The sequence below is a fragment of the Ailuropoda melanoleuca genome, chromosome 15 (assembly GCF_002007445.2).
Source record: "Ailuropoda melanoleuca isolate Jingjing chromosome 15, ASM200744v2, whole genome shotgun sequence".
In the NCBI taxonomy this organism is placed as follows: Eukaryota; Metazoa; Chordata; class Mammalia; order Carnivora; family Ursidae; genus Ailuropoda; species Ailuropoda melanoleuca.
The window spans coordinates 15,440,050-15,465,994 of NC_048232.1; the positions used below are offsets into that span (position 1 = coordinate 15,440,050).

Sequence of the window (25,945 nt, forward strand, 5' to 3'; positions counted from 1 at the left end):
TGTTCACTGACCCCCCAGAGATGCTGATTCCTGAGGGTTCTCTGAACCTCTCAACAATATACTAACAGATTGACAACCTCAGGTGTAGACTGAGTAGGCATGGTGTATGTGTGTGTTAGGTCGGCAAGTCCTCAGTGGTTGGATATCATTAAGAGATGAGTAATACCAAGACTGGAGAATAGGGAAAAAGTAATCCGAAGGGTTCTGAGCAGACAGGGAGACTAGCATAAACACAAAAATACATTTGCAAGTTGAAATGTTGGAACATACAAATTTAAATATAATAATATAATTACAAAAATAAAAAAGATTTTGTACGGATAACATCACTTAAAAGAGTCGAACTACTAAAAGGAGGCTGTCGAATTTTATTTCCATTATGATCTAAAATCACAACAGCATTTAGCTAATGAGAAAGGGTATCAGGATATTTTTGAAATTCTATGCTAGGGCATTTTTAAGATCTGCTACCCAACATTGCATAATTTTTGTCCTTGAAGCAAGTTCAATAAAAATCAAATAAGTGTTCATAAATTAAACTATCCTGATTTCCATAAAATTTCTACTATATTATGTAAATTGTGGAGATAAGAAGTTATGAACTCAATAATCAAGAAAAACAGCATGATTATTATTTTTTTTACAAATCAATAATAAAAGTATTAAAATTTTTTCAGAAAATGACTTTTTTTGGAAGAAAAATGTTTTCAATGTCAGGAAATAGAATTCATGAACACTAAATGGGAGGAAGGAAATTCAGATAACATACTCAATGGGAAATCGATTTTGGAGTTGGTGCTATTGTGGGGTCACCAGGCCCCAAAGAATCCTCCCGTCTCAAGGGAAAAAATGTGCTGTGACCGTTGTACAATGACCCCGGTAACATTATTTTGCTGGAAAAAGTTCACAGAATTTCAAGGGAAAATCTTATCTATTCAGACATACAAACTTCATTTTAATGAGTCTGGGAACTGGTTGAGAACTAGATATTTGGAAAAGTCTGAGTAGTGAATGCTGGGGATAAAAGCACTAAAAACCTTGGGGTCAGATCTCAATTTGAAGAGCGTCTATGCAGCAGTACAGAATCACTGGAGTAGAACAGCCTGGGTTTGGGTCACAGCATGCCACTTACAAACCTTGTGACCTTGGACTAATTCCTCAGCTGCTCCAGGCTCCCTTTCCACAGATGTTAAATGAGAATAACAATTCTTATCTTTCAGGGTAGGGTTATGAGTTAAAATACAATGACACAATGTATGTAAAGCAATTAACACAGCACAATGGCACAGAGAAGCCTCTGATAAGAAAACCGTCTTCATAGTCGTCCCTTTTTGCTAAATAATCAACAGAACACTGATTGGTCATCTTCAAACACGACTGTCTCAGGAACAACAGGACTTTACAAATTCCCCGCTTGCAGTCAGCCAATCCCAGCAGAGAATTATCTTTAAAGCACAAAGCGTGGACTTTGGAATCAGTCAAACTTGACTTTGAAATCCAGCTAGTCTAATTACCAGCTAAAAAGTGGTTTTAAAAAATTACTTAGCTTCTCTTCGTTTTCATTATTTCGTCTATAAAATGAGGATACTATCACCTATTTCAAAGAGTTAGGTTTGAGTAAGGTGCATAAAATAGTAAGTTTTGACATAAGTAAGGTTTGACAAAGGTGCATAAAATATCTATCCCAAAGCCTGACACCTAGTAGGTCCTCAATATATGATGGTTGGATTACCACTATATGCATTTTATGTAATATGTACACAAATTACATATTCATGTATATAAATGAAATGCACATTTGGGCAGGAGATACGACATTTACCTTTCCCTCTTCAGTTCGGATAACCCAGAAGCAGTTGACATCATGTACATAACCAACGTCAGGGCTCATATAGCTGAAACTTCCACTCATCCCTGAGAGGGACCCTCCACAAACTGCAAAGGGAAAGAAGATGAATTCTGCTTTACAGAGACTCTGAAAAGGAAGAGGCTCGGCAACTCTAACCCTGCGGCTGAAATATTAGAGGAGTCCAAGAAATTAACACCAGAGACAAATGCCCTGCCACTCTTTTCTTCTCCCAGTCCCCTTTTTCCTCGGACACCCCCCTAAGTCCCACCTGTTGTTCGAAGTCCACTTGGTATGTCCTTGTCACCACCGTGAACCTCCCCTGTCTCTTTTGGTTTTGCCTGGCTCCCATTCTCTCTGAGTCCTTGATCCTTGAGTTGACCCTACACAACTTAGCCCTTGTCTCTTCCCTGCCATTTTGTATTAGACTAGTCTCCTCAAGCAGAAGATAAACAGATAATATGCAGAGATAGTATTTTATGCTTATTTCTCTATAGCATCTACCAGAGTCCTAAACACATAATGAAGTCTCAATAAATGTGTTGATTCCGAATCAAGAGCTATACGAAGAGGGCTGGAGTAATCAGAAGAGGCTTGATGAAGGAGACTGAGACTTGAAGGTAAAGTACTCCTGAGGGACAGAGACATTTGGATGCGAAGCAAAAGAAGAATTTGGAGACGTCTGGGGAGAAAAATATCCCAAATAAAGGAATGCGGCATGGTGGTACGTGGGGTCAGGTGATAAGAAAAGATGTCTGGCTTGGAAAGGGAGTATTATTCGGGAACTAGTGAAAAATAAGGTTAATTGGATACGGTAAGGCCAAGTTATAGAGAATAATTGAAAAACAGTCCCAATCTTTATTTAACAGGGGGGCAATGGGGAGTGACTGTGTGTCCTAGAGCAGGAGACTGACATGGTTTAGTGTAATACTATAGAGAAACGAAATGGCTGCTGCAGAGAAAAGTCTCCCTTAGAGAACTATAATACCTTAGCATATTTTGTTTTCAGAACAGACATAGTAAAAATGGCAAATACTAATCTAATTCTTCCTTAGAAGGAAGATTCTTCTGGCTCAAACTGAGATAAATATTCACCTTGTCAATTCTAGACTATGCTGCAAGGGAAGGCTTAGTTGTAAGCACTTGAGCCGTTAGACAAGGACATAGAAGAATCTCAGGCCGGCCTCACTAAGCGATGATCCTTCCAAGCCGTGAGCAACTGTGGGGGAAACATGCGGAGCGTACCTTGCTGGGGAATCTGACAGAGGAGTCCAGTCCAGAAGCGTGTGCATTCACAACTGAAAGCATTAACGCCATCCACACAAGTCCCCCCATTCAAGCAGGGGTTGCTCAGACACTCGTTTATATTTTCTGTACAGTTGATGCCCGCCCAACCTGATTCACACGTACAGAGATAACCAGAGACTGTTTCCTAAGGAAAGAAAAACATAGCACCATAAAACAAATGAACAATGATAAACATGAATCAACCCAAAAAACAAAGAAAATTAGTGTTACATGACGTCTGTAGCAGGTGTTGAGCCACAAACATCTTCTGGTAGCCTAATTTGTAATAATTCATTGAAATGGTAGTTGCTAAGTAAAGAAGAATAAAGGACTCACAATGCACTGTCCATTTAAACAGGGGTGGCTCTGGCAAATATTACTGAGTTGCACACATCCATTTGGCCCATAACCATTTCCAGTGTACCCCGGGAGACAAGTGCAGAGAGGTAAGGAACCTGTTTAGAAATCAAAATGGATGTATAAATACAGATCTCCTCGACTCAGACCCAGTAACAAAACTTGGGCTCTGTTGCCTAGATAAGAAGTTGCCAAAGTCAAGTCTGCATATCTCTCGGGGCAGAAATGCCAGGCATAAGGAGAAAATATTAGAATCTTGTTCTATTTTTTAATCTTAAAAATAAGAAAGGCATTAACGCATTTCCAATACTTTATATAAAAATTGGCACTGGTGCTGTCAGTCCATATGTCATGGTCTTGAGTTGTGTACAAATATGAGGTACACCAAGGGAAAGGGGAGTTTCTCATGGAGGGGCTGGCAGCAGAAAAGGGTATTCTCACGAAGATGGTATCTGCCGCAAGCACCGCACCCATATTGACTATAAATAGGTACTATTTTAATCCCCATTTACAGATGAGGACAAGACACAGAAAGATTAAGTGCCTTGACCAAGGACACACAGCTACAATATAGTGACACCAAGTAAAAAATCAAAATCGAACCAGTATTTTTCTAGAATCCATGTTCTTAACTACTTCAATATGCTGTTAATTATTTAATAAACATTTAAGAGTCACAGTATATACATATATGTTATATATATTATACACATACATATATATGCATAAGTATTTTTTAACATATGTGCATAGATATATCATGTCAGTAAAAATAAAAGTGGTATTTGAAAATAAGAGATATGATACATTATTCAATAAATGAAGTTGGAGCCATGCATTTGAACAAAAATATCAAGCTAAATGTCTATTTGATGCTATAGATAAAAATAAATTGCCAAAAGATCAAATATCTTAATGTTAAAAATAAATGAAAGTACCAAAGAGCAAGCACTTGACTATTTTTAGGATTCTGTAGGAAAGCCCTAATTCCAAGAGGAGAAAATCCTATAAGAAAAGATTTATCTTTTTGACTACATAGAAATTTTAAACTTCTAAATAGAGTAAGACAGATAATGATATAATATCCTTAGTACATAATGAAATTTTACAAATCAATAAGAAAGCAGATGAACAAAGGACATGAACACATAGAAAAAAAAATACAGCCAGTCAATACATAAGAAGTATTAATTATTGGGTCACCCGGGTGGCTCAGGCAGTTAAGCATCTGTCTTCAGCTCAGGTCATGATCCCAGGATCCCAGGATCAAGCCCTGTGTGGGCTCCCTGCTCAGTGGGGAGCCTGCTTCTCCCTCGCCCTCTGCCCCTCTCCCTCTGCTTGTGCACTCTCTCTTGCTCTCTCTGTCTAATAAATAAGATCCTTAAAAATAAAATAAAGTATTAATTATTAGTGATCAAAAATGAATTTTGATATGGCCGAAATTAAAATAATGGGAAGGCAATTTTTGCCTATAAAATTGACCAAAATGGAAAATAACAATAGCATCCATTACTGTCAAGAGTAGAATACATGTATACTTTCATACACTGTTGTGAGTATAAACTGATACATTTCTCAGAGAAAATTTAGCAATACATATTTGTTAAATTATAGGAAGTTAAACTTCTCTTACACAACATTGCAGGCGCTATTGGTTATTGCCCTAGATCCATTTTTCCATTCTTTAGTAGTGAATTTTTTATTTTAACTGGAGGGATAAGCACCTGAAATAAACTACATTTCCCAGCCTCCCTTGCAGCCAAGGTTAGCAGCAGGGCTCAGTCCTGGCCAATGGCATTGAAAAAAAAAAGAGTCTTTAAAGGGAATTGACAGGTGGTCCTTCCTCCTTTTCTCCTTGCTGTTTTCTTTAATACAGTTATAAATCATTTATGTGGCTTATCTTGGGAAATAATTGCTAAATTAGGCCAGACCAGAGAACAGCCATAGTCTATTACATTAAAAAATCCGAATGTAGTTTTAAAACAAGGATTACTTTTTGGTTAGAATATCAAAATAAGAATTTTAAGGATAGGAGATTTTGTTTTTAAAATGTTGATTTGTTTTCGAGGGTTGTGTTAAGATACTCCAAACCAGAGGGAGAGTCATCACCTAGAACTGAGGAACATGATGCGTCTGGGTGGCAGCCTCCATTATTTACCGAGCAGATGTCAATGAGCGTGCACACTCTTCCATCACCTTGGTACCCTGATGACAAGAGCAAGAGGAGGGCATAACAAACAACATTAAGAATATTGAAGAATCCCAATCCGAGAACCAAATATTATGAACCAGGCCAACCAAAGATCTTCTAGCATCAGAACAGAAAAGGTAAATATAAAGCGTCATACACAAATTCCTATCATTAAGAAAAAACGACAACAAGAATGGGAACCTGATTGCAGAAACAATGTTCTGGGTTGTTTCTAATGATAAAAATAAAAAATAAAAATAAAAAGATGAATGAAACTACTGGTAGACTTAGAAAGTGCTGATAGTAAGCAAATTGACATTTTCTAATTACAGTGCCTTTAATGATCTGAGAGCTAAATTATTGTAGAAGTCCAAAGTACTGTTGTTTCACGTTAATAAAACATATAGTTTCAATATATCCCTTAGAACTCCATGAATTTCTTGGGTAGTCACTCAGTTTAGATCACAGAATAGCAGTGATGACTTCTACCCAGAAGAGAAAGGAAAATAACATGCATTATATATGCTTACTAGTCTGCCTGTTATTTAGTTAACTTTATATGTAAAACATTTCATGACTACATTGCATTAATAAATTATTTGTGGGAACAATGGAGCTGTAGGTCCGTGACCCACAGAGAAAATGTTTCAAATTCTGCATTATCTCCCCAGGCTGTTTCACAATTTGTAAAGGTTTGTTGTCTTCCATTGATATTAAAAATATTTTTTATTGCTTTTCATAATATAGCTTGAACTAACATGCCCTGAATCCATAAGTTAAATAAAACTTTTGGCACTACTCAGTATATCTCCTTAGACAGAGTCGTATTTAAAATGCAGAACAAGCAGGGCGCCTGGGTGGCTCAGTTGGTGAAGCTTCCAACTCTCGATTTCGGCTCAGGTTATGTTCTCAGGATCATGAGATCAAGCCCCACATTGTGTTTGGCACTGGGTGTGCAGCCTGCTTAAGATTCTCTCTCTCCGTCTCCCTCTGCCCTTCCCTCTTCCTCCCTCTTTCTCTCTTCTTCTCTAAAAAAAATAAAAAATAAAATAAAATAAAATGGAGCACAAGACCCTGTTTCCAAATGTATGTTTTGCCTGTAATGGTGTCAGGAAACTTGGTGTAGCACCTGGTGGACAGGCTTGACAGTGGTAAGACCCCAATGTATTCACACAGGTGACAGGTGGAGCCACAGAACAACCACCATTATTTATCTCACATTCATTGATATCTTGGCAACTGTATCCATTTCCTTGCCAGCCTAGAAAGATCAGAAGATTTGAAAAGTTAGCTCTATAGACAAGTTAACAACAAAGAAATGCAAATTGTCAATTCGGCTTCACTATAATATAAAACCATAGCTTAAAATAAGGTAGACTCTACCTTTCAGGTTAGCAAACATTGTTTTAAATTCTTAAAAAACAAATTCTGGCAACGAGGTGGGCAAATGAGGTACTCTTAGATGTTGTTAGTCATAAGTTTAATTAGTAAAACCTATTTGGAAGTGGATCTAGCAGTATTCATTAAAATTTTTTAAATGTATACCTTTGGACCAACAATTCCACTTCTTAAACTTTTTCTGCAGTGATAAAACTGCCAGTACCTACAGACGTAGGTAAGCAGATGTCTGCTACAGAGTTGTTTAACAGGGGAAAAAAAAATAACCCTCTCAATGATCACTAGTAGCATAGCTGAATCTATTACAACTCATCTATACCACTGAATATGACATTTTTAATGACATGCACTGACACACTTAACCAAAAATTTTTCCCATATCCACTTTAACTAATAATATAGAATTTTAGAATAATAGGCAGAGTATGATCCCAATATGGGTAAATTTTTTTTTTAAACCTGCACATGTGTCTACATGTTTGTATGAGCAAAGGAAGAGAAAGAAGAGAGAGAACAATTGTTAACAGTGGTTTCATTAGGAGGAACATATTGAAGGTGAAGAAAGAGGGTCATTTTACTCTAGATATTTCTATTTAAATCAATTGTTACAGTGAGTTTTATTAGTCTTATTCAAATGACTAAAATTATGAAAAGAATGTTTAAAACCTTCTAAATTTTTAAAATATTTCTTTTCTTTGATCTAAGTGGAGTCCTCTTCTAAAAATCTACCTATGAAATTATCGTATTTGTGGGTGAAGAATGCACAGAAGAGAGCTGGAAGGAAATATGCCCCAATGTCAGTGGCGGTCCTCTGAGTGATAAGACGATGGGCATTTTTGGCCATTTTATTTTCATCTTTTATAGTTTCTTTATATTTTATAAGCAGCATGTATTATTTTGAGATGCAGGGGGGGAATAACGTGATTAACAGGAAAACAAAAAGCTTTTGTTTCTCTTTTTTTCTCCAGTAAAAAGAAGAATCCTATAGTTCAAATACCTTATTTTTTTGATTTCTAGTTTTTAAAGTCAGTCACTGGCAAATTACTTTCAAGAATGTGGTAATTTGCACATTTTAGTTGCCCCTGAGAACGAAGAGGGAAAATATTTTTATGTGTTTTTTCAATTTCTTCCTAGTTATACAAGAGCTAAGCAGGTAACATGAAAGTCGCTAAACCAAAAGTCACTAGAGGAAGCAACAGGTGTGTGGGTTCCTTGATGAGACAGCTCAATGAAATATTCAGCAGCCCAGGTCAGACCCACAGTCAGGCAGACCTAGGTTTGACTCGGGACTGCGTATTAGCTACGTCATCTTGGGTGAGTTATTTACCTTCTCCAAGCCTCATGGTCTTGTATTTTAAAGTGGAATAAAACTAAGTGTTTCTTGATTTTGTCATAGTTGCAAGAATTAAAAATTGCCTAGCACAGTGTCTCAATGAAGTTTTCATGAAATAATTATATTATATGCTCCACCTTCTAACAACACATGAGGAGTGCAAATGGGCCTTATAGGCTCTCTGAGGTCTGGTTAATTGCCCCCCAGTGCACCCAGCACAGTGCTTTGCGCATAGTAGGCACTCTACAAATACGCATTGATTGGATGATGATGATGATCTCGTATACTGAGAGATGAAGTAGAGACTCACACCCAGGCAGCCTCTGAGCCCAGAGGCTATGTTATCAGTGACTCGGCATGTGACCTGACCTGGAGATTCGGTCTCTGTGGGTCTGAGATGAAGCCAGACATCCCTATTTACAGCAAGACCACAGGTTCTCCCAGTGACACACCCAGGTGAGGACTACTGGACTCTAGCGGTGACACTAAGAGGTGAAATCATCTGCCCAAGTTTGCAAACATCTGGCCAGTAAGGGAGGTGGGACTAGAACGAGTCCAAGTCAGCCTCTGGAAACAGCAAGCAGGTGCTCGACCCTGCCCCCCCCCCCCCGCATTTGGCTCGGGCTCTCTGATTTCTGCTGCTGAATTATTACAGCAGGAAGATGGGCCTGCAGTGGAAGTTAGTGAAATGGGACATGATGTGGGATTGGAAGGCTTTCTAGGAATGGTCGTCTTAGCTTTCAGCAGTGGAAGGAAATCCGTTCTGGCACCTTGCCCAGCTGGGCATGGACAAGCCCCCATACCTGTCGGGCAGGCCCCGCAGTAGAAAGAGCCTGGTGTGTTGAAGCACTGCACGAGCGCTGAGCACGGTGCGTGCTGGAGGCTGCACTCGTCTATGTCCAGCACGCAGGCCGAGCTGTTCAGCGGGGACGTCCACCCAGCCTCGCAGATGCAGTTGTACTTGGGCTGGCAGAAAGACAAGAGTGTGAATGAAGGCCATCAAGAAAACGAGGGGCGCCTGGGTGACACAGCGGTTAGGCGTCTGCCTTTGGCTCAGGGCGTGATCCCGGCATTATGGGATCGAGCCCCACATCAGGCTCCTCTGCTATGAGCCTGCTTCTTCCTCTCCCACTCCCCCTGCTTGTGTTCCCTCTCTCGCTGGCTGTCTCTCTCTGTCGAATAAATAAATTTAAAAAATCTTAAAAAAAAAAAAAGGCCATCAAGAAAACGAGCAAGAAAAGCCTTTGATAATCTCACCAAGCCCCCAACTGTTGCTCCTCTAGCGTTTGTTTCCAGAAGGCCGATAGAGTGGCTTCTCTTTTTCTTCCCGTATGATTAAGCATTTAGACCAGACCACGTAAAAAGAGAAACATCTTTATTTTGGAGTAAGGAAAACCTATAATTTGCCCCAAAGATGCCAAGGAAAAAGCAACCACAATCAAGAACTGTAAGTCAATATAATTAAAGTCAATCCACTCAGCCTGCTGTGTTTTTAGAGGGAAAAACACCCATGGAGGCACAGACCTTGGAAAATCCATTCTGTTTGTTTCCTTTTTGAAAGTCTCTCCTTCCCCTCCCACCCACTCCCTCCTCCCACCATCACTGGAAGGGAACCATTTTCCATCACATGGGTAGAAAAAAAAAAAATAGAACTAAAAATAAAGACCTGGAGGTCTCATACAAGGCCACGCGGGCCTGGGCCAGGTGATTTTGAGGGTTAGGAGTCAAGGTTGTCAGGATCCAGAGCACAGGGGGCCACTCAGGGCGGGACTCGGAGTCTGCAGGCCAGCAACAATCCAGACTCCTTAGGAGGGCATGTTGCCAGCAAGAGTGGGCCTTTGGTGTTTCCACGTCTCATCACTGTTACAACTCACGAGACCACGAGAAGGTCACGTCTCACAGACAGATTTATGAAGGAGTAATAAAAACGGGAGTAATTTCTATAATCATATCACCTCTGGGTCCAGTATTCTGCTCATTTATGGACAACTCTCATCTTTTCCCTCACCTGCGCCCCACTTTAGAGCAGGAAGTGACTTCCTCTCCGCAGCACTGCCAGAGCTCTGCTCCTACATAGACGTGCGGGCAGAGGAATGAACAACAATGACTCCCTGCGAGGAGCCCCATTCTGCGAGGGACTCACCTGGCCAGCCTGCACGCGGACTAGATCCTCACAGATGCCATGGACGCAGAGCTCCTTGGAGCCCCTGTCACAGTCATCATATCTGGAGGCGCACTGGGGGCCATGTGTCTCAGGTGAGCAGAGACAACTGTTGGTGAGACAAGAGCATAACGTCAGGGCAAGTGCCTATTTCTTAGCATCAATTGAGAAAAATAATAATTCCAACTGTAAGTCAATGGTGTTCACGTGGAATCGTAAACCAGAAAACCAGATGTCCTGGCTGGAGACTTGGAAGAAAATTGAGTAAATGTGTTATCTCTAAAACACAGTCTGAAAGGGGCACAACTCACTCTCTGGGCACGACTACCACCATAAATTCTTCTGGTATCAGGTCATCAAGCAGCACTTTCAAAGGTCAGACATCCATAAACTAAGGGGGATGGAGTTCATTCAGGATGGTAAAGGGAGAGATCAAGTCCATTCATCGTCCCTCCAACTGGACCCACCAGTAAGCACAGGTGACCTTGACTGAGCTGATACTTTCCCAAATGTTCTCCGAGATTGTATAACCCCACAGGGGCAATGGTATAGCCGCATGTCAGGGAATACAAAAATTATTATCATATTACAAAGGGCACTACTTCTATCAAGAGATGTAGTTAACATAGTAACATTTCCTTCATGACCACAGTTTAACTTACAAGTGCAATTTTACATCATACCCAAGCTTGCAGTGGGTGTTTTATTATGAGAAAATTTCAGTTCAATAATAATCAAATGAGCAGAGTTGTTTTAAACTACTGCAATCCTTAAAATTGCCGAGTTAGCTTTCTACCTGTCCTGCAGCTTCAGAGGGAATGTGGAAGGCACAAGAACGGCAAGCTAGGGCGGGGAAGGAGGTGGAGGGTTACAGAGCCTAAGTTTATTTATTTTCACATGTTTGAGCACTTCTGCTGGAGTGGAGGGCCAGGCCTGGAGGTCACCATTTGCCTGCCTTAAGCAGCGCTGGGCCTCACAGAAGCAGCTGACCATCAGGGAAAAGAGTCAGAGACAAGGAACAGGGAGGACCTGCATGGCCAGGAACTACTTTCTGAGTGTTCTGGAAAGGGGCCATTCTATAAGGTAAAGAAGCTCTTTTAACAATCCTTGTTGAGGCACAAGGAGCTCAGCTGATGTCGGAAGAGGAATAAAAATGTGTGACTGAGAGTGTAGGAGAGGAGAGTCTAGCTGTTTGAGAAGCAGCAAGAGCCACGCTCTAGGCACAGAACTGGGTGTACCCACGGAGGTCCCCGGAAACTGTTGCTGGGGTGGCATCTTTCCATGGCATCTTTCTTCTCCTTCTATAGTATATTCTATACTATATAGTATAGTATAGTATAGTACTACGAGTACTATATAGTAGTGCTAAATAACTACTATTATTTTCACTTTGGAGTCTCAAGACATTCTCCAGCAGGAAGTGCTCAGGAAATTGTGTTTATCTTACCACTAAGTGCTTTACTATTGGAAAATGACTTGAGATTTGAAAGGAGATTCTGATTCCTCGACCTGCGGTTAAATCCTCTTTCTTCTCCTTCTTGCTTGGAGATGAGTGAATTTTCATCCTTCGCTTTCCTCTAAAGAACTACAAAGTCTTTCTTTTAAATGTAGCTTAATGTGAGAAACAGAGGGAGGAAAGCAGCCAAGTATACCACTAGCTTCCTTGCTATGATCCTCAAAGACAAGTATTAATCCCATTTTACTGGCAAGGCTCACATTTCCCAAGGCCACAGGACTAGGAATTGGCAGAAGATGAATTAAAACCTAGGTCTGTGTTACTCTTGTACCAGTGTTTTTCTACGTCACATTCCCATATTCTGAAAGGTAGTTAGTTGAAGACTTTTTTTTTTTTAATCTACTTAAGTAATCTCTACACTCAACAAGGGGCTCAAGGTCACTATCCCAAAACGAAAAGCCCCATGCTCCTCCGACTGAGCCAACCAGGCACCCCAAAAACTTTACAATTTTATGTCTTTTTAACCTAACCGCGTTTGCATGCAAAATATATTCCCAAGGCATCTGGATCTGTCCTTTAAAGAAAAAGAGTGATGAATTATATACCTCCCTGCAGAAGTCACCTTCATAATGACTTTCTATTTCTGGTTTGGTTCTGGCAGAACAAAACTGGGCTTTTCAATGTTCAAAAACATTGCAAATGCGTTTGGCAATTGAAAAAGGTCAAATACACGTTCATAGTCATAGTTTAACTTATGTTAGAGTCCATGGTTCAATATTAACATAACTGACTAACTGAAACAGGTAATAAGCTTAATACCTAACTACCAGTGAGCTAAAACCAGATTAATCCTCATTGCTTAAGCTCTGCATGTCTTAAAACCCACCGGTGATGACAGTGGAAAGAAATAAAATAAAATACACGAACCATCATTGTGCTCTTGGAGAAAAAAACAAACAACAAACTCAGCTTTTTTTTTCTAGAAAGCCTTCTAGATCTGAGCCCAAAGAATATGATATATGCCATCCATAGTTGCAAATTTGCACCCCAAGGTCTGTTTTAAATCCAAAGTAAGCAGGAGAAAAATATGCATCAATTCTTTAGACTAATAAGGCAATAACAGCATCAGGAAGTGGTGAAATATTATCTGCTGACTGTGTGAAGCACTTAGGGGCAAGACCTCCCACCAAAGGCATCAGTGGAACAGACAACGGTCTCCTTGCTCTATTTTCATTACTCAAGAAAAAGTTTTTACCAGAAAGTTTCCTATGAAACAGGGCTTCCAATTAATTAGTATCTGTACAATGCTTTATCTTTCAAAGGTCTTTATAATTAGGAATTATTAATCCCTTTAAATAAAGACTCCTTTGTCTTCCCAAGTAAATGGGTTCCAAGAGTTAGAGGCTGAAGGCGGCCCCAAACCCAGAGCAAACCCTTTGTTATGACCACATTTCTGCAGGTCCAGGTTCGTCAACATGTGGCTCATTTTCCTTTAGCAAATGTCCATAGAAGTTTCTTGAAGGGGTTTCGAGCTTCAGGGAAGCTACTGATTAACAGGCATTTAATCTCACATAATTAATAGAACACAAGAAAGTATCTAAATGTTCTGTTTCATTACACACATTCCACAAAGTAAGCACTTAGTCCTATGCTCATGAGCCTTTTTCTATTTTCTGTTATTCCTCCAAAAGGTCTCCATCAAATGACTGAATTAGAGTGTTTAGTTCATAGATATCAATTGGAATTCATGGGGCTATCCTCATATCAAGAGGGGAAAAAAAGATTTAAATGTTCATTCTTACTGTCCTCCAGCAAATCTATGAAGGACACAGACTAGAAACCAAAGCCATTTCCGAGTCAGCATGAGTCCTTGGGTTGTTTTTCTGGTTTTTTTGGTTTTTTTGGTTTTTTTTGCAGGAAGGTACAAAAGAGAATTCAATATTGCTCAAATAAAGTTGAATCTGCCATTTAGGCAGCTCCCAACAAATAAAAAATGGTTCTCTCTTTCTCTTTCGTGATTATACTTGGAAAAAAGAACTCTAATCTCTGACATGCAGCAAATAGTTACATTAATTTTTTTTTCTTTTCCATTTTACAGGAGTAAAAATAATGTGCTTGGGGGAGACAAAAATCAATTTTGGCTGGATCTTTAGGTCCTACCCCACCTGCTGCACAATCTGGTTTTCTGTTGGCCTGCAAGACCCCAGAGGACAGTGATGATAAAGGAAGACCAGGAGTGAGATCTCATCTCCAGGACATTCCTCGATATCAGCAAGGCAGGAAAGTGTTAGTGCTAGGAATCATTTTCCTCCAGTATCTCTGAGCAGCAATTCTCATTGATATGTGCCCATAAACAGAGATCAGGAGATAATGCTTTCAAGGGAATGAAAGATTAGACCTGCATTTTGGATCTAGGCCAAGCCTGAATGCTCATAATAGCAGGCAGGGGATCAGGGAGTTCATTAAAATGAGAAACAAAGTCCTGAAAGCAAAAGTCTCTTCAATAATATAATACTTAATTTAAGTCAGAGGTGATTGATTTGGGTTTTGCACAATGATGAAGCTCCTGAAAATATCTATCAGAAGTTTGAATGAATTCACTTTGTGACTTGGAATGAGCAAAAATTTTTAAGATCAGATCAAAAGAACAAAAGGACCAATTATATGAAAAAGAGGAGGATTGTGCCTGCTTTCTGAGAAAACACTGTGGTAACTGAGGACAAGGAAATGACAAAATAACCGCACTCAGTTTTGCTGGAAAGAATAGAATGGATATTGTTACAAGGGAATGGGAGAACAAGATAGCAGAGACATTAGTAAGAAAGCAAATAATTGCTCTTTACTCCGGTGAGATTATATCCCTGTGTATTAAAAGAATTTGTTCATGTTATCACAGAATCAACTTTTTTACCTTTTAATAATCACAGAATATAGGAGACCAACCAAAAAATGGGGGAAGATAATGTCCAGAGTGTTTTTTTTAAGTGATTTTAAGGAACTATACAAAAGTGGGTTTGATGTTGATCTGGACTTAATTTTTTTTAAAGATTTATTTATTTAAGAGAGAGAGAGAGACAGAGCATGAGTGGATAAAGGGGCAAAGGGAGAGAGAGAAGTTCAAGCCGATTCCAGGCTGGGCATGGAGCCTGATGTGGGGCTCGATCTCATGACCCTGAGATCATGACCTGAGCCAAAACCAAGAGTTAGAGTCTTAACTGACTGAGCCACCCAGGCACCCCAGACTTATTTGAAAAGCTGATGTGTCAGCCACTATAGCTTTAGTAACCAATACTCTTACAGTTTGATGGCAACATGGAGGTGTTGGGATGCCTAGCTCAGCTTAGTAAGGAAAAGGAAGTTTTCTTGGAGAGGGTGATGGCTGAGCTGAGCAGGAAGACGCCATAGACAATCCATTTGACAGAGTAAGTCGAAGAGAAGATAGGAGCTGTGTGATGATTGTGGTAAGGGGCCTCATGGCTAATTGAGGAAAAGCAGTGAGAGTTAACTATGTGGGGAAAACCTCAATTTAGTCTCTCATTTTGTTACGGTTACCATTTGCCATAGCACTTGAATGAAGACATCCTCACTAAAGCTATCAGCTCACTTCTCTAATGAATGGGTAAAGCATGGGCTCGCGGGTGTGCTGGGGTAGCCCTCTTCTGCTTAAGGCTCTTCAAGGACAGCCCCTTCAGTGTTCTGACTCTCACTAATGCTTCAGCCCCATGCTGTCGGCACTCTCTATGCCAGCCACCGGGGCCTTCAGAAGAAGGTTCCTCAGGGACACCAGAGAAAGACTTTCTTCATGGGTAAGAGTTGAGGATGCACAAGTTTTTCTTCATCTAAATAAATAGCTATATGTCATCAAATAAGAGCCATATATTGCTCCAGGGGGTACCTATTGCTGGTAATACGGATAATTAATCATGGATGCTCTTAACTATGGAATGTTTTAGTCCTTCAAAAATATATCGAAAGAAAGAAAGAAAGAAAGAAAGAAAGAAAGAAAGAAAGAAAGAAAGAAGAAAGAAAGAAAAGAAAGAGAAGAGAAGAGAAGAGAAGAGAAGAGAAGAGAAGAGAAAGAAGAGAGAAGAGAAGAGAAGAGAAGAGAAGAGAAGAGAAGAGAAGAGAAGAGAAGAGAAAAGGAAAGAAAGGGAAAAAAGAAAAGAAAAGAGAAACATTACCTGTAACTCCCTGCTGTATTTCTACATGTGGCTCCATTCTGGCAGCCCAAGGGTGTTCCTGAGTAAATCTCACATTCATTCACATCAACTGAGCACAGAGGACCCTGTATTCATGTAAAGAACAAAGTCAGGTGCCACGGGTCGCAGAAGCAACTGGGGCCAATATTCATATGATATGCTCAGGGATTTATACATGCACAGTAAAGAAGTCTTCAGTCAAGTGAGATACAATCATACTAATACTAATACCCAGTTATCCTTCCTCTTGAACTCAGATTTGGCTTAAGGGAGCCAAAGAGCTCTTGGTAAAATCACACCAGTCACACAAGAATCCTTATACTAACTAATCTTCATGTTACCATGAGGCTATGCCTGGGAATAGTCACTTAATTTTTTTTAATGCACATGTCAGGAACATTTTCACCATTAACAGAAAAGGGCAAGAAAATTTACATGGCTATGTCAAGATTCATTTAGTACTTTCAGTGCTGAACAATTTAAATTGATGTTAGCCTAAATATTACGCCCTTCCACACAGTTATGTAGTCAAGTGAACCCCTCCTTAAGACGGCTTGGTGTTCAGTGGGTTACGCAGCCGTGCTCGCCATTGTTTGGATTTTGGCATACATGGTGTAATTCATCCTGATTCGGGAAGCCACAGAATCCTAGAAACTTTGGATGGAGAATTAAATATGTCTGAGTGATTCCAAAGAAACCACTGACGCTGACTCACTGTTATTTTAAACAAAAGACCAAGTGGCTTACCTTCCACTGGGAGGGACAGATACAATAAAAGGAATCATGGAGATTGAGGCAGGTTCCCCCATTTTGGCAGGGATTGCTGCTGCAAACCTTTCTGTCAACTGTCTGAAACAAAGACAGGGCAGTCAGCAAGACCATCGTACTTTCAGCAGGCAGCAAAGAAAGGGATGTTTCAGGGCAGGTCCATGTGTGAAAGTACATTTTACCCCTAGTCAAGGGAGGGTCCTCCTCCAGACTTTAAATCAATTACTGAAGTTCTTCTTCAAATCAACTCTCATGGAACAATCAACTCTCGTGGAAAAAACAGAGTGTTTTACATGATCAGTCCTACGCATTTTACTTTACTATGGAATGAGGCACAAGGGGAGAAGATACTCAACCTATCTTTGGGAAAGCATTGTTCACCTGAGAAATAGACGCTGGTGGACAAGAGTAAAGATTTCAGATTGGGAATAATAATGGACAGTCCTATTGTGCTGAGAAAACAAAATGGGAATTCCGGGTCTTTTGCTGCTATGCTTCTCTTTGGTGCCTCCAGATAAGCATTTGAAATCTGATCATCTTTAGCCGCCACCCCTCCTCCCATGGGTTAAGATGACTGAACTCTTTTCACTCCAAGTAACTCCCTTTGTTTGAGATGTGGGCTTAGATACATCCTCCACTCCTGTGCTCATGTGACTACTTTCAGACCAGAGTCACGAACAGACCTGCCTTTGTCTATACAACCTGGAGAATCTTACCATATGTCAGCTAGTAGTTCCAATCTCATAAGCTTTGTAATGCCTTTGGGGGCAGAAAACTTCTTTAGAGAGGATGACTGGTTATGCAAGAAAAGCTATTTTATTAATTTCACCTAATCGTAGTCTAATTCTCTGTTTTAAAAATTATAATGCGGCTACAAAATAAAATTTTAAAAAATTAAAATTAAAGTAGGGGTAAAATTATTCACGACTTTTTTTTTTAATCCAGTGACTCACAGAGAAAGTCATGTCTGTTCCCTTCATTTTACAGATGAAACAGAGCCAGAGGGTACCCAACTAACTGACTAAGCATCGTTTATTGCCAAACCCATCTCTCTTCTCCTTTGTCAAAAGCAAGGTGACCACGCATGCGGGGGTCTCTTTCTGGACTCTGTTTTCTTCCACGATCTCATCCATCTTTGTGCCTTGTACCACAAATAGTCCTGTTTGTCAGAGGACATGATTATGAAAATTAATCACAAACTCATTAAAAGTTCTCAGGCACAAAAAAGCAATGTTATCTGGTGTTTTAAAACTTGAAAGCCTATGAAGGCCCAGCAGCAAATGGAATCAGTAAGCAATAAGGAGGAAGATATTGGGGAATGATGGTGGCTATGGTACCAGAGAGCACTTGCCCTATTGGAATGCATAAAAGGCACTTATATCCAAAAATCATTTAAAAATTCTTCCTGGGGGTAAGGGGAGGGGGAGTCTGGGGTCATCTGACCATGGCCTCCAGCTTTTGACTTTTGGTAGGAATAATAAAGCACCCTAGGAGACTGGAAGCTATAGCACTGTGCCTTGCTCCAGAGGTAGGATTCCTTGCTTGTTTTCATTCATTCAGCTACTCCCTGAAAAAGATGAAGGCTGAGAAGCAATTTAGTATTAAAGTCAGGAAAAGGCATACATACATGAACTTGCTCACCAAGTTTAAAGCACAAAAATGGAGGACCACACTTGAAGCATAATCACAACAGATCCAGAATATGAGAACAGGGATTCTAAACCTGGAATCTCCTTTTTAATTTTAATATGGGGACATTCTGTGCATTTCTCTGGGTAAAATGTTATAGTTTCCATGAAAATCTTAAAATCTTAAAAACATCAGCCAACTTCAAAACAGATGAGAAGTCTAAAATTACAAGGACAAGTTTACAAGCATGTACTTACAAAGTTATGGAAGGTTTACTCTAAGAAACTGCTCAAATTTAATTATCAGGAAATGTACTTTTAAGGAATTTTGAAATATTATGTGGGATGCCTGGGTGGCTCAGTCGGTTAAGCATCTGCCTTCAGTTTAGGTCATGATCCCAGGGTCCTGGGATTGAGCCCTGCATTGGGCTCCTCACTCAGCGAGGAGCCTGCTTCTCCCTCTCCCTCTGCCTGCCACTCCCCCTGCTTGTGCTTGCCCTCTCTGTCCATGTGTCAAATAAATAAATAAAATCTGTAAAAAAGAGAGAGAAATATTTTGTGAATACCCAAAGCCTCTGAGTTTAATGTTAGAGAAGATGCATGGCCTTTCTTTTTTCTTTTTTTAAGATAGATAGATAGATTGATTGATTTTTATTTTATTTTATTTTATTTTATTTTATTATTTTATTTTTTTAGAAAGGGAATGAGGAGGGGCAGAGGGAGAGGGAAAGAATCCTCAAGCAGACTCCCCACTGAGCACACAGCCCAACACAGCCTTCGATCCCAGGACCTCGAGATCATGACCTGAGCCAAAATTAAGTCAGCTCAACTGACGAGCCACCCAGACACCCTGATGCATGGCCTTTTGATACTCAGTCCTAGATGCTGGAATCAGCAAGTTGGGGGTCACTAGCTGACAGGTGTAGTCCACATGCCCAGTGACCTGGGACTGGTTACCTTATCTGAGGCTCAGGTTCCTCATCTGTATTCTGGGAAGCATAAACTGTGCGGAGAATTAAATTATGGGAAAAAGCAAAGTCCTTGATACGGATCATCCATCTATCTCAAGATAAGAATGCCAGTCCCATCAATGATTCTAGCATATTTTCAGTGAAAGATGTCAGACAAAGTAGTAGTTATGGGACCTACCTGCTGTAAGCTTTGAAATTTTCTCTCCAGATCCACAAGCTAAGCAGTAGGGAAGAGAAGGCATCAGTTAGCATTTCACATGTGATATTGTCCCTTAGCATATCTTCCTAACACCCTCTGCTGGGGACTTGCTTTGTCTGTTCATTCCTTTTTTGTTGCTTTTGCCCTCTTCATTCCTCTTCTCTCCAAGCTTCCCTTCCTTCCTACTCCCTTCCATCATATAGATTTTTTTAAGGCATTTTTTAAAGAAGGAAGTACAACCCATTGATAAGTTGACTCATTGCTTCTCTGCACACAGAGACTCTGCACACAGGGAACTTTCATAAATGACGATGGTTCATCCACTGCACCAATAAGAAGGTTCTATCAGAATGTGGGCAAGACCTACTTATGCAATAAGCTCTTGTCATAGCATTACAACCTTCTGCCCATCACTACCTCTGTGTCCCCTGTTAGACCTACATCATCTAACTGAAAAGTCCATAATTACAATGCTAAATTTCTAAAGGGGTGGAAAAGCTGGTATGCCTTCTGCAAAATGGTTACTTACAAAGTTGAATTAAGAAAACCCATTTATGCTAATGATGTGGACATCAGACTTACCTTAGAATTAAGCTGATGGACTTGACTGGAAATATTTTGAGGCAGACCGACTGCACTCCTTTTTAAATCTGTAATATCATCTTTGTTTTTCTGGATCTAATTTCAAAATGGAAAAGGAGGAGGAGAAACCTAGTGAAAAAGTCATGTGTATGTTACAGATGCAAAATTTTTTAAAGTTGAGTACTGTTCTATTTTTAGCACCAAGATCTTGCCCATTATTGTAAAAATCAAAACAATACCATGCATAATGAACATCGGACTAAAATAGCCATGGCATAATTCTATTTGCCCTTTTCAGTAACAACACATCAAGGTACTTTCCATTTGCATTTTTTCTCATAACGGTTGGGAGTGCTTGTTAAGAGGCCTGGCTTGGAAATCGGACTGCTTGGGTTTTAGATCCTGGCTCAGCCATTTCCTGGGTGTCCTTGGCTGACCTGCTGCACCGCTGCACATTTCTTTTACCTCCCTTACAGATGGGGTGATAATAAAGCCAAGCTCATAGGACAGTTGTGGGGGTTTGCTGGGATAACACACAGCAAGCACGGAGCACACTGGAGAGCCCCTAGGAAGTTCTAAATAGTGCTGGCTTCTAACGTTACCACTGATACACCAGTGTGAGACAGTAGCTAATGGACACTGAAAACACTCAGGAAGGCGAAGAATAACTGGCCAATTCTGTTCTCTGGCACAAGTAAACTGGTCACATCCAAACCTTTCTCTGGCCCCTCTCCTTCTCCTCTTGTGAAGGAGTCCCAGTACAACCCCGGGGGGCCTTCTCTGGATTAGATGGATTAGAGGACAGAAGCCCCCACAATGAGCCACTTCCCTCTAGAATTCCTCCTCTGTCCATCATTAATCCTAGGGCATTGTTCTTTATAAGACTCACCTCCAGTTACGTTCCCCGAGCTAAAGATTTAAGGTATGGATTCATACAGACCTCTTGAATTAAATGACTGTATATACAAAATTACTTCGATATATTTCCATTGTATTACCTGATGTAAACATTCACCAAGGTCTTCCTCATTTAATTTGATTTTTCCCAGGGATCCAGTTCTAAATTCAATGTTATGAGCAGACCCAGCAAGAAACACTAAATTTCCCCTCTCTGCAGCCATCCGAGCCCTATATAAGTCAAACCAGAGAATGCATCAATAATTAGCACATGTCACTTTTAAACAACATTTCTCACTGAATATCTGTAGACTGCATACACCTTCACTCAGTGGTCGACTCAACCAAATTCTCCCTGCTCATCTGCCCTTTTTTCTCTGCAGATTTCCTAGAGATGGCTCTTAGCAATTGCATACTTGCCTTATTTGCAAAATAGTCAGTGAATAATTTAGGTAGAAGAAGATAATCCCATACATCAGTCCAAATGTTTTTCCCTATTTGTCTTGAACATCACTGTTTTCTTGAAGAAAAATTACACCTTTGCTTCTCTGGCTATTTGTGGAAACTAACGACCGCCTGCCCTCAACCCTCAGCAGCAATAATCCATGTGTCTACTTACTGTTGGAGCTCAGTACTTCTTTTTTGTCTCTGCAGCTCAAGGCCTCCAGTTTCACCATTTGATTCAGCAAATGTCAACAAAATCACCAAACCCCAAAGAAAAGATGAGGACATGTTCCTCGGCAACCCTCCTCCGCTGTCAGGAAGAGGGAAGCCACTCCAGCCAAGTGTGGGATTTGAGGGAAAGCAAAGTAGGCAGATGTACTTTGGCCTATGAAATACTCTGCAACTTTTCAGTTCTCTCTTCTTTGCCCTAGGCTAGGTTCTTTTCCTTCCCAAGGGATGTAAATGATCTTAGATCTTCAGTACTCTTCAACTTGTAAGAGGTCAAAATCTACCTTTAAGTGATGCACAACTTAATCATTATCTGCCTGACCTTTGAAATGGTAACAAACTGCTTTGGAAACATCCACTAAAACAATCTTTGCTTAAGAAGTAGCCACCTTTCAGCAAATGATACTAGAAAAACTGGTTATCCACCTGGAGAACAATGAAATTGGACCCTTTACGCCTTATACAAAAATTAACTCGAAATGAATCAAATATCTAAAAACAGTAACTAACACTTTAAAGAAGAAAACAAAGGGGGAAAGCTTCATGACATTGGATTTGGCAATTATTTTTTGGATATGACACCAAAAGCACAGGCAATAACAACAAAATAATGGATACATTGGACGACTTGAAAATGAAAAAACTTTTGTATACCGAAAGACACCATCAACACAGTGAAAAGACAACTCACAGAATGGGAAAATCTATTTACTAATTATATCTATGGTATGAGGTGAATATCCAGAATACATAAAGAACTCCCATAACTCAACAACAATAAAAAAGAACCCCTTTTTAAAATGGGCAAAGAAAATAGGCATTTTTTCCAAAGATGATGTACAAATTGTCCAAAAGCACATGAAAAATGCTCAATATCACTATTGGGAAATGTAAATCAAAACCATAATGAGATGCCACTTCACACCCAGTAGGATGGCTACTATCAAAACAAACAAAAACCAGAAAATAACAAGCGTTGGTGAGGATGTGGAGAAACTGGAACCCTCGTGCACTCTTGGTGAGAAAGTAAAATGGTGCAGCCGCTACAGAACAGTATGGCAGTTCCTTAAAAAATTAAACAGAATTACCATGGGATCCAGCAATTCCACATCTGGGTATACACCAAAAGAACTGGAAAAAAAAAAAAAACTCAAAGAGGTATTTGTACAGCCATGTTCACAGCAGCATTATTCACAATCGCCAAAATGTGGAAGCAATTGCAATGTCTGTTGACAGATGTGAATGGACAAACAAAATGTGTTACAGGCATGCAGTGGAATATTATTCAGCCTTTACATGGAAGGAAATTCTGGCACCTGCTGTGACATGGATAAACCTCGAAAACATTATGCCTCGTGAAATAAATCAGACACAAAAGGACAAATACTGTATGCGTCCACTTACATGAAGAACCTAAAGTAGGCAAACTCCCAGAGACAGAATGTAGCATGGTGGTTTCCTGGGCTGGGGGAAGGGAGGGTGGGGAGTTCTTGTTTAATGGGTGCAGAGTTTCACTTTGGAAAGATGGAAAAAAGTTCTGGAGATGGATGGTGGTGATGGTTGCACAACCATGAGAAAGTATGTAATGCCACTGAACTTTAAAAATTTTTCAAATGAGGGGTGCCTGTGTGGCTCATTAGGTTAAGCGTCAAACTCTTGGTTTCCGCTCAGGTCATGATCTCCAGGTCCACACGCAGCACAGAGTCTGCTTAGGATTCTCTCTGCCCCTCCCCCTGTTCTCTAAATAAATAAATAAATAAATAAATAAATAAATAAATAAATCTTTTTAAAAAGCTATTACAATTATAAATTTTATATGTTTTACAATTAAAAAAATTGAAACCAGAGTTAGAAAGATGGGTTGGGAACTAGTTGCTATGGGAAACCCTTTGAAGAAATAAAAGGATGCTTTGCACGTAGACTCATTATTTTCAAAGATTTAGAAAAACAGGCTGTGGAAACTTGGAAGTGCCATCAAAAATTTTAGATAGTATCTACATAAAATTACCTCCTTAGATAAAGCAGTACAGTTTGATACGGAGAAATACAGCACCATTTTACACGTGTTCTATTCAAAAATAGCGACAAAAATAGCTGGCAAGATGCTGTTTACTTGAGGTGATACTGAGGTTAAGTAATGAGTTCATTTGTTATGTTGTTGCTTTAAGAAAAGGGTGTAATGCAATAAATGGTATCTCCAGGTGAATATATTTCTTTAAAGTTAAATTTGTCTAAGGTTTGTTTAAAAGCTTAACAACCTGGGGTGGGGATGGGGGAAATGCTTGACACTGTGAAACACTTGTCAACTTAGAACTGGACGAAATAGGACACAACACAAAGGACACAAAGGACAATTCTACCCCTCTGAGCTATGAACGTAACTATTTTCATGATTATGTTTTCCTAAAGTACATACATGTACTCAGCAAATCTTTTCGTGCAATAGAAAAGGTCTCCAGCATGATCTCAATAAGAACTTCCTGTTTGATAGGATTTTCCTGTTTTACAACGTGCTTATTATTAAACAACGTGCTTTCTTTGCTCCTAATCTAGGCATACAATTCCTAATTGTCCCTCACATGAGAAAAAAAAACAAGAAAGAAATATCCTTTCAATGTCTGACTTTTGGTGAGCTGGAGAATTTTACCTCCAGCTCACCTACTCAACTCTAGCTGAGATCAACAGACAAGTCACACCATCTGCTTATGATGACTTGGTGGAAGCAATATAAAAATCATTTGCTGTTTCCATGGCATTATCATGAATTCTGTTTACCTGCCTTATTTGGAATTTCTTCAGCAAAGAGAAATTTAAAAAGTCTTAGATTCCATGACCTTTAGACTTAGAAGGTGAATAATCACCCTTCTTCCCTCCCCCAAGGTAAACTTTCTACTGACCTGAAACCTTGCGTTTAATTGATGAGCAAATCTCCCATTTCCTCCCTAATCCAGAATGCATTCCACAAATACCCGGAGTGTGCCCTTCATGTATTAGCCCTTTACGCTACAAAATGACAGGAATATAAATGAAATACAGTGTATATTTTTCCGTTCAAAGTCATGTCTAGGGGACACCACATGGTTGAAGGGTTATGAACACGGGGTCTGAAGCTCATTGATCCGGGTTCAAACTCCAGCCCCACCACTTCCTAACCACGTGGCCCTGTTTCCTCATCAGCGGAAAGATTATAACAGCACCGAAGGTGTATACAATGTTTAGCGCATTTGGTCTCTGGCACATAAGCGCTCACTAAGCAGAAACTGTTATTACCATGTAAGTAAATATCATAATACTCCTCCTTCCTCTTCTACCACTTGGGTTTGGGTTCATTAAAGCAAGAAATGATAAAAGAATTCACAGTTGATTTTAAAATCTTGGGTACAAGGAAAATCAGTGGAGTCCCAGCTCTCGTCTTTTGGAAGATGATTCCAGAACAGAGATATGCACTGGGGACTTTGAATGAGCTATAAGAAATTAGGGTTGTATCACTCTCTCCAGATGTGTGTGTCAGTGAGCTGCTAATCAACAACTCATGACTTCTGCTCCCAGTCCTGCCTCATGGTCTCACTTCCCTACCTCTCTCCCCAGCTCCACAGCAATGCCTATGGAACTCTCAACTCCTTTCTCTCCCTCCTTCACCCCTTATGAAACCAACAGAAAGCAGTTGTAAGAACCAGAACTGTCTTTTCCTTTCTTCCTCCTTTAACGTCTCCAAGATGTCTCTGTACAACCTGACTCCTTCTGTGCCCGTCCACTTCACCTCTGTCTTCTATTCTGAATCCTGAGTCCCCACCCTTCTTAATAATTCCCAATACAATGCACAAATGAAAATCCTGTGGTGATCAAAAATGTACATGGGAGGAAATCCCGATATACTAGAATTTCATATGAGGAAATTGCTGGCTAAGAAGGGATCACTGTAGTCAAAACACTGATAAGGACAAAAGAGAAGAAAGAAAATAAAGAAAAAAAGGAAAATACTGATAGGGAATAGAATTAA

At 39.9% G+C, this 25,945-nt stretch overlaps 1 protein-coding gene across 1 annotated transcript in view; it reads right to left on the reverse strand.

The window, feature by feature from the left end:
- The window catches only part of CUBN (cubilin), a 259,861-nt gene extending 237,179 nt beyond the window's left edge, over positions 1–22,682 (reverse strand). Inside the window, exons 1-13 of the mRNA XM_034644347.1 lie at positions 21,893–22,682; positions 21,375–21,504; positions 20,377–20,472; positions 19,774–19,812; positions 16,976–17,077; positions 16,211–16,314; positions 10,556–10,682; positions 9,216–9,378; positions 6,811–6,942; positions 5,600–5,695; positions 3,470–3,588; positions 3,092–3,278; positions 1,823–1,935 (exon numbers count right to left, since the gene is read on the reverse strand). Of these exons, the coding sequence (XP_034500238.1) occupies positions 1,823–1,935; positions 3,092–3,278; positions 3,470–3,588; positions 5,600–5,695; positions 6,811–6,942; positions 9,216–9,378; positions 10,556–10,682; positions 16,211–16,314; positions 16,976–17,077; positions 19,774–19,812; positions 20,377–20,472; positions 21,375–21,504; positions 21,893–22,005 (1,521 nt within the window). The 5' untranslated portion in view covers positions 22,006–22,682. The remainder of the gene's footprint in view (positions 1–1,822; positions 1,936–3,091; positions 3,279–3,469; positions 3,589–5,599; positions 5,696–6,810; positions 6,943–9,215; positions 9,379–10,555; positions 10,683–16,210; positions 16,315–16,975; positions 17,078–19,773; positions 19,813–20,376; positions 20,473–21,374; positions 21,505–21,892) is intronic.
- Between the last annotated feature and the right edge of the window lie 3,263 nt (positions 22,683–25,945).